Here is a 15,600-nt window from a genome sequence, read left to right on the forward strand (position 1 = left end):
CAGGAATGTAATTATCCATTTACATCTAAACTTTCTTCCAAAACTTCGGAAAAACGATAAAAACGTCGCATTTCGTGGACGACCGACAGTTATTGCATTTTAATGGCTAATAGTATACGAGTAGCTCAGCCAATCAGATTGCAGTATTTGCATTAGTATACTAGTAAAATTCTACTAATAAACAATTCGATTATGAGCCCGAGATTTCTATCGCGCGAGTGATAGTTGGCGAGGGCGCAGAGAAATCGAGAGCGAATAATCTAATTGTTTTAGTTTAAATCTACCAGTCGTTCAAAACTTTACCTAAATCCTCTTCACGGACACTTCGAAAACGCCAAGAAGTGGCCGTCATTTTGTTAACAAGGGAACACTGCTATACTACTCACCATCTGTCACTGAATAGATAGTGAGTAGCGTAGCCAATCAGAGAATGGCATTCATGAAAGAACGCTAGTAGATTTATACCAAATTTAATTTGCACTGTTTCACTTTTAAGGAAGCGATTTGATATTTTAGAATGACAGAAGTTTCTAGAAGTTTTTTAAAATCTTATTTGCAATAATTTCATCCTTTTCATGTAATTAAGTGTAAATCACCTTATGACGCGAACATCAAGGAATAGAAAAATAGCAGTACGTAGCATTAAGTCCGTGTTAGCTAGCATAAGCCACATTTTACTTCAAGTCCAATGCTGCTCAATGGTGTTTAGCATGTCATTTTGTTGTAACCTAGGAAATAGTACACGAACAAGCAACAATGTTTGTTTTCTTTTCCTCGCGCTTTTCAAAGAGGCTTTAGTTGACAACAACTTCCAATGACCATTTAAGGCAATGAGGTGCTGAAGGCAATAAGCTCTTGAAAACAACTCCAGTTCTGGTAAACATTATTAAAAATGAGTTTTCGACAGCCAGTCTACTGTCCTCGACGGATAAAAATTTGTGATAAAATAAAACGTTAAAAATCTGAATATAGAGAGCAATTCGCAGGAATTAAAAATACAAGTATAAAGAATGTTGGGAAGAACGCTAAAGGTGCTAAAATGAATGTTTGGTTAAAAGCATGTTATATTTTGGGCATGAGTTGCTGTCAGCCTCTACAGTTTTGGCCGTGTGCCATGATTCCAGTGTCTTTCTGGTGGAATTATTTGCATAACTCCAGTTATGTTATTTTTCATTAGTCTTTGTTTTATTTTATAGTCTTCAAAGGCATACAAACGAACGTCGAGGAATACAAATAAAGCAGTACCTAGCTTAAAACCCGTATTGACTAGCATGGGCCTTATTTTACTTCACGTCCAAAAAATGCACAATGGTTACACAGTATTGTTTGACACGCCATTTCGTGGTAACCTAGGAAATGGCACACAAACACACAACAATGTTCTTTTCTTCTTTTTTTATTATTATTTGTTTTCAACCTTTCTAAAGATGCGTTATTTTTACAACGTTAATTCACAAAACATTGCTCATGAAACGTAGTGAAACGATTCTTCGCTTAACAGGACCAACTCTATTCTGTCGTTTAAGGCAGTGAGGAGCTAAGGCAATAATTTTTTGTCAACAACTCCAGTAATGGTGTTTCCCATTAGTCTTTGTCTCATTTTATAGCCTTAAAAAACATACAAACGAACGTCAAGCAATACAAATAAAGCAATACGTAGCATAAGCCCATATTGACTAGCATAAGCCTCAATTTACTTGACCTCCAAAGAATGCGCGATGTTGTTTCACATGTCATTTTGTGATAACCTAGGAAATGGCACACGAACACGGAACAATGTTTTGGCATTAATTCACAAAATAGTGCTCGTGAAACGAAGTGAAACGATTATCCGTTGCCTACACCAAACCACATTTCAACAGGACCAGCTCTATTCTGCCCATAATACCGATCGCAAGAGATGTCTTTCGAAATTTCCTACTTTTTGCAGCAATCCTTTAAACCTTTAATGATATGCCTTATCTCTTTTGCGAATATGAGCATATTCACCAGTGCGACGTTGGTTTTGTGGCCGGCTTCGACGCCTATCCTAATAATCCTAACATGAGCGTATACTGTGACGTCTTTCAGGTACCTAACTATAGATCAGAATAATAAGCGCATAAAGACCAAACTCTAACCATCAACCAAAGCACCAACGCGAGCATAAGCAGTTCGAAGGTGAAAGTAAAAATAATGCATTTTGAGCAGTACAAGCAAAGAACCAAGCGCAGACGTCGACATTTTTACTTTTACCAAAACTTCGTGCAAGTAATACCGCAAGTCAGTGCAAGTTTGACTCGCGTTCAGCTCGCGATAGCTTGCACAATTTGGGCACGCTTAAAGTTTTCGTGCAGCAAAGCAATACAAACATCATGACAAAGGAAACGTAACATTGACTTGCATTGACTTGTGTTCTCGCTTAAACAGAACATTGCAATTGTGCCCTCTTGTGACGGAAGTGATTAATCTTTCATTTTCTTAAATACGTTTGGTTTAGCACAGAATTGATAATCAAAATGACATTGACAAATTCATTTATATATTTGTTTATTCTATCAGACTCGCTAAATTGATATTAATAAGTAATTATTTCTCTCACTTTCAGCGCCTTGCTGATTGTTTGAGCTCCTCCGCCCAGTGCACAAGGAGAGTTTATCGATTCTTTTCGATTCATAATACTTCAAAGAATGATAATGCACAAGACCCTGGAATTGTGTCTCCACCACAACTTGGAGGCTTTGAAAAACATCGTTCAAGGTTAAGCACAATTCAATCGACCTTTTCGCGACTCACTTAAACCATACATTTTATTTTCGATGAAATGTGTTTCGTAAAAATAACTAACTACTAACTAATAAAATAACTAATGTTACTCAATGAAACAAAGAGAATCTTACACGACGGCAAGAAGATATGAATATTATTTTTGACTGGAAGAAACAATGTTCTATGAACGAACGCAGCGATTGAGTAAATAGGGACTATTCCATGGAAAGTGCGCACGAACGATTCACGCGTTGCGATGCATAAAAAAAAAAAACGAACGAGTGAGTTTTTTTATGCAAGTTTTTTTTTTTTTTTTTAGTTTGTTATTTGTTTACACACTAACTTGCCGACGGAGAGACTACATTTAAAAGAGAAACAAAGATAACTAATATTTTTAAAATTCAATTTATAAATGACATCGCGAAATTGCAGTTGCTTGCAATTATGAAGTATGAAAACTTGCAATTGGACAACTTCGGTTTCAAAAATAACCAACGCGAAACTCTTATTTTAAAAAAAATCAAAATACGGTATTTCTTATAAAATAGTTTGTATAAAAAAAAAGCACTCCTTTAATCTTCATCAGAACCGCTGGACAAGACGCAGAGTCTTTTCTAGGGCCTGTTTTCTGGTGGGTTATTTTTGGCGATTGATTCACAGTGTTAATTGTAACTGAGAACTCTCCACCTTGGATCACTGTTCCACTAAAGAACGCCAAGGACTGGTGGTCTGTGATGCTGCTGCTTTGCTGAGGCTGAGCCAGGGCTCTTAATTCCAAAGGTAAATCACTGTTCGCTGCTGCATTGGGCAGGCTGACAGCTTTTTCACTGGATATGTTCACCAGCATGTTTGACATGGATTGCTATTGATTTGTGGAAAGCGAACTGTGGTTCTCGATGTTGTTAAGATTCTTGTGTCCGGAGAGTTGTGCTATCTACGTTAGTGGAACTCCTGGGTCACTGAGAGTTTGCACCATTGTTTTTCGAGCACTGTGATTTCTCAATTTAGGATTTTCTAGACCAGCCTTCCCTGCCATTTCCTTCATCAGCGCGCCAACTTTGTTAACTCCGACCTTGCTGCCTTTGAACCACGATTTGCTCTAAGTGCGTGGTCTACTGCTGCCAAATAAAACGGGCTTTCTGCTCCTTTTATTGCTGTCAGGTCTTTTCTGCGCGAATAGCTTGTACACTGCGACTGGGTCTTTCTCACTACCGTCTGTGGAAAACATCTTCGATGCAAAACACCTCACATCAGAGACATTGGTGGCGGTTTGTGTTTTCGTTTGCCGTTCGTTGTAGTCTAAAACGTCGACACCGTCCGCTGTTTTATTCAGAGTTACACCAACCCAGCACATATTGTGATCTTCCTGAATCCTTCGAAGACCGAAATGGAGGCTATTGTTTAGCCAAAAAGAGTCGAGAAGCGCTTCTGGACTTCACATTTCAAGAAGACCTATGTTGTACAGGACCTTCATTTCCTCTTCTGTCAAAGAAAGAGACGCCTTTTGCTGTTTTTGCTTGCACTACAGCGTTATGCCAGTTTTCCCAAACACTAAATCCTTGATGATACTAGCTTGATAGTTTTTCCGTTTGAGATATCTTTCAACGCTGTCAATCATCCCTCTCAGTGATGTGGGCTCGCAATAATTTACACCTTTGATTCTGACAGTGAGCACGAACTCGCTCAGCAATTCATTGAGTTGAGCGGGAGGTATTTCTTCAACGTTCCTGAGCTCTACCTTCCTTTGAAGAAAGGTTTTTATCAGGCTTACGTCTCTGTCGGTCTTTGCTCTCGTGTTTTCGTTTTCTTGCTCATGTATGAAGTCATCTATTTTTCCTTCAAAGAGAGCAAATCTTGGCACTTCTTCTTCCATTTTGCTTTGCAGAAAGCCGCGTGCTTGTTGCCCTCCACTGTGAAATACTATAGTTCGTGTCTCTGATCGGACGAACGATGTATTCTCACAGTCATTCGCTTTTCTGATTGGCTGGTTGTGTATTTCGTACGAATTTTACGCGGGCTTTTTGTCATGTATAAATATCAGTATGTATGAAATAAAATATTGTTTTAAACACGAGATTCATTGCAGGTTTATTAGTATGCAATGTCTTAATGAATACAACATCTAGTAAGAGGAAATTTGAAAAACGTCAAACAGAGTTCACAGTTCTTGAGTTCGATAGAAACGAAAGAAAAAGATACAGTGTTTGAATATAATATCAATAGACCTTTTTAGCTTGGACGGTTTGTTTACCCACTACAGACCACGTGATGTTTTCTAACGAATTATTCCTTTATCCATCGAAAATTATTCATCCATACACACGCGACAATTTAAAAATCTAAAAGCAAGTATTGTCAAGAGTATCATCACATGATCTGAAATGAGGCAAGAAACCGCCGAGGCTAAAAATGTCAGTTCAATCCAAATAAATAACGCTCAGCTTTTGATGCTCCATTGAATAATGCATATATGATTTCTATTTTATCAGCGGACCAGAAATATCGCCTACACATAGAACACTTATCAGGTGTAGGTACGTATATAAGAACATTCAGAAGTAGCTGTTTTTGACGCGTGGACAAGTAACACCCAAGCAAATTTACTGCCACAAGATTTTCAACTACAGTACATAGCGCATGGAGCTTACTTTATCCGTCTTTGGTCAAACAAGCAAAGAAATTCGTTATGGAGTATTTACTAAAACGGTTAATTCGTTTTCTGTTGGATATCAGGTGAGATTAACCACACCTCGTTGTTTGTTTTATTGCTTTAACCTCATAGCCAATGCAATCGCTTGTTTTCACGCTACATAGTGTTTGCAGATCGATAATAATCACGTTTTATTCGCGCGCTATCGCAGTTCTTCTTTTTCTCCATTTTATGGGCGTTTCATTTTAGTAAGGTGCTGTTAAGTGGCACCTTTAGTTAGGAAGTTTCCCTAAAAAGCTTCCAAACTAACTATTTATTTTATTTAATTGGTACTTTTTTATTTTCAGGCAAGGACGACTTTGCACCCTGTGCAGCCAAAAACCATGTGAAATGTGCAACTCAAACGGAACAAGATATGGAAAACGGAGTAAGAATGTGTTCCAGTGTTCAGAACTTCATAAAATGCTATGAAAACCCGGAAGAACCTTGCTCTGCCGAGATTTATATAGATTTTGTTAACATCTTGACAAAATTTGCTTCTCGAGTGCTTGAAATGTACAAAGACTCACCAGGCGTTATGCCCGATTGTTTAAGATTTCATTTGAACATGTAAATGGCCGTCATTATCCTCATTTACCTCTCCCTACATGTAAATGAGGAATTTTGTGGTGCATGTAAGTTGCAACCTGGGTTTAAAACAAGCATTTTGGGATAATATAAAAACTTCGCCAGAAAACATTATCATTAATGTAATTGTTACCGAACAAAATAAAAACTCAATAAATGTTGACATTTGCCTCTTCGAAACTTTCTTTTCATCACCTTAAGTAAGTTAACCAGTTACCTCAAAGTCCTTATTTCCCGCACCCTTTGACCAATCAGCTCTTGGCATACTGAATAAGTCTCTCGGCTTTTTTAACCTCAGGTTCAAAATAAGGTATAATGCTGCAATGATATTGAGGTTTAAATCTCCCATTTTCAATGGTATTCAACATTTCTGAGGAGTCTGTTAAGATGAGACAGTTAAAACCAACATTATTGATTTGGAAAACATGGAAATAAACAAACGAAATCATGAAGAAGACATAACTAACAGTCCATTTGTTTTAATGTAGAACTTTTATGATTATAGTAATACTGGTGTAACACCACTTTTTAATATATTGTGCTGCTGTTAATACTTATGGCTACCTTGTGACACTGGTTGACAAAACGTCACAAGCAGTGCCATGAATACTAATAATAATAATTCGTTGTATACGTATTCACAGTTACCAAAACGCTGAAAAAAAGCGAATTATAGAGCACAAGTGTGTTCCTATTTCTAATGTCTCTACAACTTTGCCTCTTTATAATGTAAGCTATTAATCACCTCTATTTACACTTTTCTTTTTGTTTCTCTTGCCCTCGCAGTTGTCCTTTTTTAATGATACTTTTTCCAGTTTTCTGAATGGCATTGGAGTTTTTGAAAGTAAAGAATGATCATCGCAGTAAATTTTCCAATTTAAGCAATTGGAAAGAAGAAGCCTGAAAAAAATTAGGGCTTCAACGGGATCCGAACCCGTGACCTCCGCGAATACCGGTGCGATGCTCTACAGTATTTAAGCAATAGGAAATAAGAAGCTTGAAAAAAATCAGGGCTTCAACGGTATTCGAACCCGCGACCTCCGCGAATACCGGTGCGATGCTCTAGAGTACCGGTATTCGCGGAGTTCACGGGTTCGAATCGCGTTGAAGCCCTAATTTTTTTCAGGCTTCTTCTTTCCTATTGCTTAAATTAGGAAATCTACTGCGATGATCATTCTTCGTTTTCATCTACAACCGCAGTTCAAATATGAATTATTTCATGTATTCTTCACATCATTGAAGTTTTTGTTAGCAGATAATTATTGTTTTGGAATATTTTTGTCTTTTTTACTATTTTTCTCTTTTCTTTAAGTCATAAAAATGTAAAATCCAAGATGACTTCATCTGGCCCGCACAACCCACACATAGCCATTTTAATTTATAGAGCAAGCTGTTAAAGGAATTATGCTTTTGAGGTCTATTGCCTGCCATTTTCGATATGCAAATAAAGTAGTCAGTAGTATAAAACTATTTGACATTTCGATCAGGTGTAACCCGGCTTCGGTAGTAAGGCAAGGTCTGGGTTGATTTGTGATCATAGAAATTTGGTACTAGATACATGATACCGCCAGAGAATAACCGCATTTGTAGCAAAAGTAGCAAGTTTTGTATAAAAACAGAAACAACTGAAGCCTCGCTTCTGCTTAAAGGCTGGATCACTAAAAGGACATAAAATTATACGATGGATATTGCCCAGTTAAACTTTATGTCTGTGTTTAAAACCATAGGTTATAAATTTTGAAGTCCTGTATTTTGCGTTCTTTACGCCATTCGCTACTAGCGAATGGCATTCGCTACTAGCTACTAACTGTTTTCTTTAAGCTGAGAAGTAACTTTTCGTTATGATAAAAATTTGCCATGCCCTTTGCAAAACTCTACAAATGCTAATTAAAACCGAAGATCTGAAAAATGTTTTGCCTCACACCTGTATATTTACTGTTACTTCTCTCTGACATATATTATTTCTTTTTTTATATATAATACATTACTCCTCAGAAAGAATTCTTATAGGCTGTAAGATCTTAGCGGCGGTCGAAATGGCCACCGATACAATTGACAATTGTTCCTGAATCTTTGAGGTGTCATTAGTGTTCAATGCATTTGAGACGCCGCTAAATTTGCCTGCAGTGAGAACATGTTGAAACACAGCAGGGTTGGGATTCGACACTCTGGAATCTATAAAAGCCTTTCCCACTTGAGTCAATTGGTTGTTTAGCGCCTGCAATGTTACCGACTCTGCCTTTTCTTTGTTGCTTGTTTTAAGAACTACGGACACAAAAGAATCACACGCTCTGGCAAACTCACGAAGGGATCTGTTGACAGCCGACAACCCATCAAGTACACGTTTGTCGTTGGGAAACGAAGTAGAAAGAGAGATAAGACTAGACTGCGCCTGATGTAAAGAATGGTTCAGCCGCGGTAAGTCCAGGGGGATGATACGGGAGTCGGCTAAATCCAAAAGCATGCCTCCCATAAGTAAAGTCATGGCACGGTGAATTTCAAACTTCGGATCAGCAAATTGCTCCACCCAGTAAAAGGTGTCTTCTTGCGTATGGTAAGATGGATAAAGTTGCCAACCACCCTTGTCCTCGTCATAACCAAAGAAATAACTGAAATCTGCAGATGGTATACCTGCCATGAAATAAAAAGGGATATAATCACTCAAGAACTGGTAAGGCCATAGCTTCGGTTCACCCGGGGTTGAGGGCTTCGGTCCTCGCTTCAACATGACATCATACATAGATTCGTACTTCCCTTCCTCAGTAGGTACCTTGACCATTTTTGTCCACTTGTAGATAACACTACTGAGCAACGGGCCTGTCTGGGCCAGAAGAGTGTAATTTCCCTGAACAGGAACATCGGTGTTCAAGTACGCGACACCTCGTTGCTTGAAGATCAAAGAGTTTTCCTCCATCCATTCAACAGAGCCAATCAAGCCAAATTCCTCTCCTCCAAAGTTGCACAGTTTTATGGTCCTCCGAGGCCTCCAGCCCTGCTTCAAGAGCCGTCCCAAGACTCGGCCTGTTTCTGTCAGAACCGACATCCCAGTCAATGCGTCAGCGGCACCGTAAACCCATGAGTCCCGATGATTTCCTAGAAAAACGTAGCGGTTGGGTTCCAGCCGCCCAGTAATGGTGCCAATCACATTATAAATTGTCCTTTGAACTAGCTGATTGTTGATACTTAACTTGATTGTTCGGTTCTCTTTCTGAAAGCCTTGATTGAATCGCAACGTGAGGTTGAGTTGTTTAAGCCATTCCGCAGGTATCTCATCCCCTGCAAAAATAAAATAATCGATACGATTTCATGAGAAACTGAATTGCAAACAACACTCTAATCAAGGTAACGGCCCAATAGCGTGTAAACTTCCCCTTTCCCTCGTATCAACACTGAGGAGTTTTCGCACTAAAAGAGATTTTGACAAGGACCTCGAAATGGCGCGAAGATGATTATTTGCATTCTTTCCAATAATCAACTAAAGTAAAATCCATGCGGCACTAGTTTGAGTCCAAGTCTGAGGGAAAGCGGCCCATTTCCACAGAATGTAGCGCGTACAATATTTTGCTGTTTGTCGGACTTGCAAGAAACAGATAGCCTCTCAAGCTGTACAGGGGATCATGTTTGAGAGAAAAAAAAAATACTTGCCTCCAGCTTGCTCTAAGAGAAAACGCGCAGTGCCATAAGAGATGGGTTGTAGAAGTATTGGTAGAATATCTTTCCAATCCTTCAATGCCTTCTGATAGATTCCCTCTTGAGAAGGGAAGCTCTTTGTCAACGGGTCTCCAAACTCGCTATAAATCCCTGCAAGTGGCACTGCTTCAGAAGAGAGCCATGCCGCGTGAGGGTAAGTTGAACTCCGACCAAGGCCATCCGGAGCGAATCTTTGTGGATCTGGGTACATAAGTAGCCCTTTAGCACCCTTGCTGGCAGCCAATTGAGCCTAAGAGAAGATTTTTAAAAAAATATTTGATTGTTCTCCAATCAAGCCAGCTAAGAATTGAATCAGCATAGATGTGCATTTCTAGGAAGCTACTGCCTTCCAAAATGACTGAATTACCCTCCCTCTTTATAGGACCACCTTACAGTACGCATACGGACTCCAGGCCTAGACGTCTTTCCAGCCTATAAATGAGACCTAGGGATTTGAGTCTCAGATTACATCAAGGGATAATTGATCTATAAAGAACCAAAACAACTATTTATCCTTTCGGTCCCTAGGCTAGCTCAAAACGTTCATCTTTCTTAAGGATTCCCGTATATACTTCGAGATTTTAGAAAATTGAACGGACAAGAAATGACGAGGATATATAATTTTCTCTTTTCAAAACGCTGTGTGCTCTATGGAGTGTCCACATAAAAAAAAAGAAAGAAGACGTAAAAATCTGTTCCCATGAATCCAAGGATTCACATAACAGTCAATGTAACTAAAACTGTACCTACCGTGTTATAGAAACCGAAATAATTCCTTGAAAGTAAGATGGTTCCATTAAGAGATATGTTACGTTTTTCCAACTCTTCTAAGTCTTTTTGAGTTCCTTGGTTGACGTAGACAAGTTTACCTTCGGCAGTCCCATTGCGAGAATAAGCTGTATAGGGCGTGAACAGTGACGTGTTCTTAATTCCAGGACCAGGTGTTATCTAAGTGGATCAAGAGTATAATGTCACTTTCCTTCATTGATTACTTATTCTTGCTACAAAAATCTAGAGTCACATCAAAACAATATCACTTGGTAGATGGCATGCTCTCTTTCTTTACAATGCACTTACATATAATTAAAAGAGCTTTCATGTTTAGTAGTCAAGGTTGTTTGCCATGTAGGCGGAGAAACCGGTTTGTGCAAATGGTAAGGAAACATTCTTGGTGGTAAGTTCCGCCTGGATTGGCCATTTATCATTTAGTTAACAAACCAAGTTTACCGAGATTACTTAAGATGAGTTCATTGTCCACCCGATTTCTGTTCTGCAATTCAAAAGGGTCAACAATTAGTTCGGGGGGATACGGGATTGGGAATTTTTGGGGGATCTGAGAACCCTATTGTGGACAGTTCTACAAGATAACTTCCTTAGCAACTCCCTTGGTTTTTGGAACAAACTTGGATTCAATTCTGCCCTATTCTTCTCCATTTAAAATGTTCCTGGAAGCTCCATACTAACACAAAAAAGACACACTCTTTAATACCTGCGCCTAGGAACATTTAGGCCATTTAATAACAATTTACGAATCTCCTGCCAACTTATTTGATTTATATGGCAGAAGTGATACTCAGTCACACAGCGTCATTGAAGAGTATCAAAAACGTGCCGAAGCATTCATGGGCGGGAAGAGCTTGTAAGTGTTTCAGATATTGCAGGGAGAAATGTATTAAATGTTCAAGACGTTGAAAAACAGCCTCACCGTTATCTGTTGCGTGACGTTTGTAACTATTGTCCCATTTTCTGCCACGATTGATATGATGTTTGGGTCATCTTCTATTGGAAACGACAGTAACACTTTGTAACTTGGTAGTTCCACATCGTCAATCCCGTATTTACGCAATTTTTCTGCCAGTACCTGAGCTAGTTCGTGTTGCCTCTCGGTTCCAGCTAAATGAGGCTTCTGAGAATATAATCTGAGGGACAACAACAGTCGAGGTCAGACTAAATATAATACAATATACTGTGTTTAAGAAATGACCCGAAGGCGACTTTCGCAGTTATTAGGTAACGCAAGATATTATCTCGCTACAATCTTAAACAATTTAAATGAAAAATTAAGAACACCCCTCCCTCAATTCCAAGGATGGAAAAAATGGCGCGTTTTGGGTTTAGTGCCAGTTCGTCATTGATTCGATGGGAAGGGTGGTTTTATTTCATTATTTTTATTCTGACCAAGATTGTAGGTACGCAAGTACAAAAAAGCGCTGATCCCTTTTAAAGAGTCGCCGCTACTTTCAGCTTTTAGGGGACTAGCTACTTTCAGGAAGCTAAAACGTCAACCACAGTGTCTTCAGAAATAACATTCCACACTTAGTTTCCGTTTCTTTGAAATAAATAAGAAGTAATGATTTGCCGAAAATGGTAGTCAAGTACTACACATACTGGAAGCAAAATACACTGTCGCCCAAGCCCCAGCCGCAAAATGGAACTTTACCACAAGCAAACCCGAGTGGAACTAACCGCAAGCTAGCCGGGTGGAAATAACTGCAGCCAAACCTGAATGGAACTACTGGGATGGAAATAACGGCAAGCAAATGTGAATGGAACTAGCCGCAAGCAAACCTGGGTGGTCACGGCAAGCTAACCGGGGTGGAACTAACCGCGAGCAAACATGACTGGAACTAACCGCAGGTAAACCATTGTTACCTTATATAAAATCGTGAAATGTCTAATATGGTTCAGGTCCTTCTTATGTATGGTTTTCCCACTTTATAACATGTGGTCCAGCATGGCTGATTTTCTACCTTGTGACAGGGTCGTGCAAAGGGGCTATATTGAGTTGAATTCTGTCAGAGCATTTACGAAACGGAAGGCATCCCTCTTAAGCCCATAAATATACACCCATTACTTCTCGTTAATAAATTTCGTTACTAAACTTCGTATACTAACAGCTGTGAGAGTTTTCGCAAATGTGAATTTTGCTCATCATCTCAGTGTGGCCGGTACATGTATGGTTGATAGTGCCTTTGATGATACGTGTAAGACCAGGTCCTTCTTCAGGGTGATAAAAGGTCAATTCCTTTGTGTAGTCAGTTAACCACATAAAACCCATGAAATAACTGTGAAATCAATTTGAAATTTTTGTTCGAGTTAAACCGCATCCCTGAAGAGCATGTTAGGTCAGTCATGCAATCTTTCATGCACGAAATATTTCCTTATTGACCTCCCGGAAAAGGATGGGTTCTTCAACTTCCTTCAATATTCTGTGAAACCGTGGTGATCGCAGTGTTTGTGTCTACGAAATACGAAACTAGAAAAAAAAATTCATTTCGCTGACAACCGTTTCACAGCCATGATTATGGCTTTTAAATTCTTTCCCTATTACGGCGGATAATTCGTATTTTATTTCTTTCGAAAAAAAGAGGCACTAGCGTATTTTCTCCCTCTCTCCCAAGCTACATGTTATAATTATTCTAAAATTTAGAAAACAAAATAAACAAGCCAAAGTTGGAACCAATCAAGCCAGAATATCTTTTCTGTTTAACATGTCTCATTCCAGTGTAGAAATACGAAAGCGACAATGGTACACTTCATTTCACTGATAATCGTTTCAAATTTCGAAATTTTCACAGCTTCATAGGTCTCATAGTAGTTGTGCCATTCTTCTAAAATACTCTAATTAAGCGCTTTATAAACATTTACCTATTTTCCTCTTTAGACCGACGAAAAAATCTCTCTTTTTCCCCAGGCTACGTTTTGTAATGATTCTTTAATTAAGAAAACAAAACCAAAAAGCAATTCAAAAGGGGGAAACCAATCAAGGCAGAATTCCTTCCTGTTAATGTCTGCCCAGCTCAGACAAATGAAACCGACAAACGGAGCCGCCAACGTATAGGGAACAATTCTTCGTTAATAATATTGGTTTTTTTAATGTAATTACTATAAATACCATCAAAAATTACGAAAGTGTCAACTCACCTCACGTTTTCTCTCAACTCCGATGTGCTGACGTCCTCTTCAAACTGGTTAAAGGCTTTGGTGACGTTGAATTGGTAACGACTGCGTTGATCATCGCAGCTGGTCGTCGACGAGCCGTCTTCGTTGTTGGTCTTGTTTGCTTTCAAGAAATAGCCAAGAAGAAAACCTCCAGAGGCTGAAATCAAACCCACGAATACAACGATCAAAATAATTTGTCGCTTTTTGAGATAAGATCCTTTAAATGAAATATCGGAAGAAACCGAAGACGCAAGACGCAGTTTTGAACTAGTCAACTCCATTCAGGATAGAGCCCGTTCAATAAATCTTGGTATCGCACAGGAGCTCCACAAGCAATCGAGACTTGCCCTGCAGTAAATACCACCAGTCGAGAAATGAAATCAGATCAGTTGCATGCAAGCGGTGGGTGTCAAAAGAAACAAATAACAAATTCTGTCATTTTTAAAAAACAACAACAACAAAAACAAATGACTTCATTTGGAATGTATGATGCCACTTCATATGTTTTAATTAAAAATATTTCTCCTGGGGGCACTCATTGTAGCTGTAACTATTTATTGGCCCATTTTAAAACACGCGAATCGAATTAGTCCGGCATGTAAATATATAAGCTACTTAATGGAAAACGACGGTCACGGTCTGTTCATGAAAAGAGAATCGATGTTGTAATCATATAAGAAAGATTCAGCAGATGCCATGGAAAAGTGCGTGATACTGACTGGGTATATACTATTACGTCTAACGAACGTGAATACATGTTGACAAATTGAACCAAAACAAAAAGGTTGTGCATGTGTGGGAAAATTTTCTTCATACCTTTGAATACTAAGGAACTGTCGACATCTGCCGGACATATTAATCTGAACGAAAGGTTCACCTTTGCTTTTATTAGAAAATCAGGAATGAAAAGAGACCATTGAAACCCACACCACATTGGTCAAGCTACTCCTTTATCCCGTATCAAGGAAGATTAACGTGCTGCTGTAGAGTGATTACAAATATTTTTAAAGGAAAACACATTTTTCGAGCATTAACGTAAAGATTATCAGCCTGTACACAGAAGCGAGCACTTGACCCTCTTGTCCTGGATTAAGATGTTTGTTCTCCTGATAAATGAGCATAAAATCCTTTTAAGTTCTTTCTGAGAAGTTAGGGCTACATCAAGACACTTTCTGCCGATTTGGTGATGTTATTTTCTTTCTCTCCCATTCTCTGAAAAGCGTATTTATATTTTAAGGAGAGCTTCTGTTATGCCGGGTTATTTTAAAAGAGATTAAGGACCCGTCCTTTTCTTTGACCGATTTCCATTTCTGGCTGTTTACACCTTGTGTGTTTATGTTTATTTTACCTCCACGTCCAGCCTGCTACTTAACTTTTGTTGTAAGATAGATACACATCAGAGGGAATTTATATTGTACAATAACCAACATAAACAGGATAGAGAAGAAACGATGCCACCACCCATGTATTGACAACAGACGTATCGTCTTGTCAAACTAAGAATAGATGTTATGACAGCTCTGTATTTAAGGTATTCATGTTGCAGCATCCAAGTTCAAATTCCTCTTACGGCGTTCCCACCTTCATTAAAATCAAAGCCATGCACCTTTCCTCTATCTGGGATTTTGTTTATGAATTCGACGTTATAAATATTCAGCATTTATATCCTCAAATCTCGCAGCGCCAGGTGCATGTTTGTGAGGCACTGGCCGGCTTCTTTGCCTATGGTCTTGTGTTTATCTCTAACACCGTCGGCCGATGGGCGGAGCCGATATCTTGTATGAGCTTACACAATGTTTAGTTTAGATATACATGCAATTATCTTAGAAAAACATCCAAGCAGAAACACGAAAGCTTGCATTCGAGTAGAAGAACACTACTAGAGTTGCACAGTAGGGATTCATCCGATACTAACGTTAAAGTAAACACGCGCATTACCACCC

At 38.9% G+C, this 15,600-nt stretch overlaps 1 protein-coding gene across 1 annotated transcript; it reads right to left on the minus strand.

Annotated features, from left to right (window-relative positions):
* Nucleotides 1–6,499: 6,499 nt before the first annotated feature.
* Nucleotides 6,500–15,230, minus strand: LOC145487382 (putative N-acetylated-alpha-linked acidic dipeptidase). The gene is made up of 5 exons (XM_081466146.1): nt 13,640–15,230; nt 11,421–11,634; nt 10,466–10,663; nt 9,671–9,965; nt 6,500–9,301 (listed from the first exon to the last, which is right to left on the minus strand). The coding sequence occupies exons 1-5, from the start codon at nt 13,936–13,938 to the stop codon at nt 8,010–8,012; spliced, it is 2,298 nt and encodes a 765-aa protein (XP_081322272.1). The 5' UTR covers nt 13,939–15,230; the 3' UTR covers nt 6,500–8,009.
* Between the last annotated feature and the right edge of the window lie 370 nt (nt 15,231–15,600).

This window comes from Orbicella franksi, chromosome 5, assembly GCF_964199315.1.
Source record: "Orbicella franksi chromosome 5, jaOrbFran1.1, whole genome shotgun sequence".
Lineage (NCBI taxonomy): Eukaryota > Metazoa > Cnidaria > Anthozoa > Scleractinia > Merulinidae > Orbicella > Orbicella franksi.

Bases quoted from the DNA above. Each gene is read 5' to 3' on its own strand.
- LOC145487382 (XM_081466146.1), bottom strand. From the start codon at position 13,938: ATGGAGTTGACTAGTTCAAAACTGCGTCTTGCGTCTTCGGTTTCTTCC. The intron at 10,664-11,420 runs GTGAGGCTGTTT...TGATCCACTTAG, and splicing joins ACGTCACGCAACAGATAACG to ATAACACCTGGTCCTGGAAT. The intron at 9,966-10,465 runs GTAGGTACAGTT...ATCTTCTCTTAG, and splicing joins ATTTCGGTTTCTATAACACG to GCTCAATTGGCTGCCAGCAA.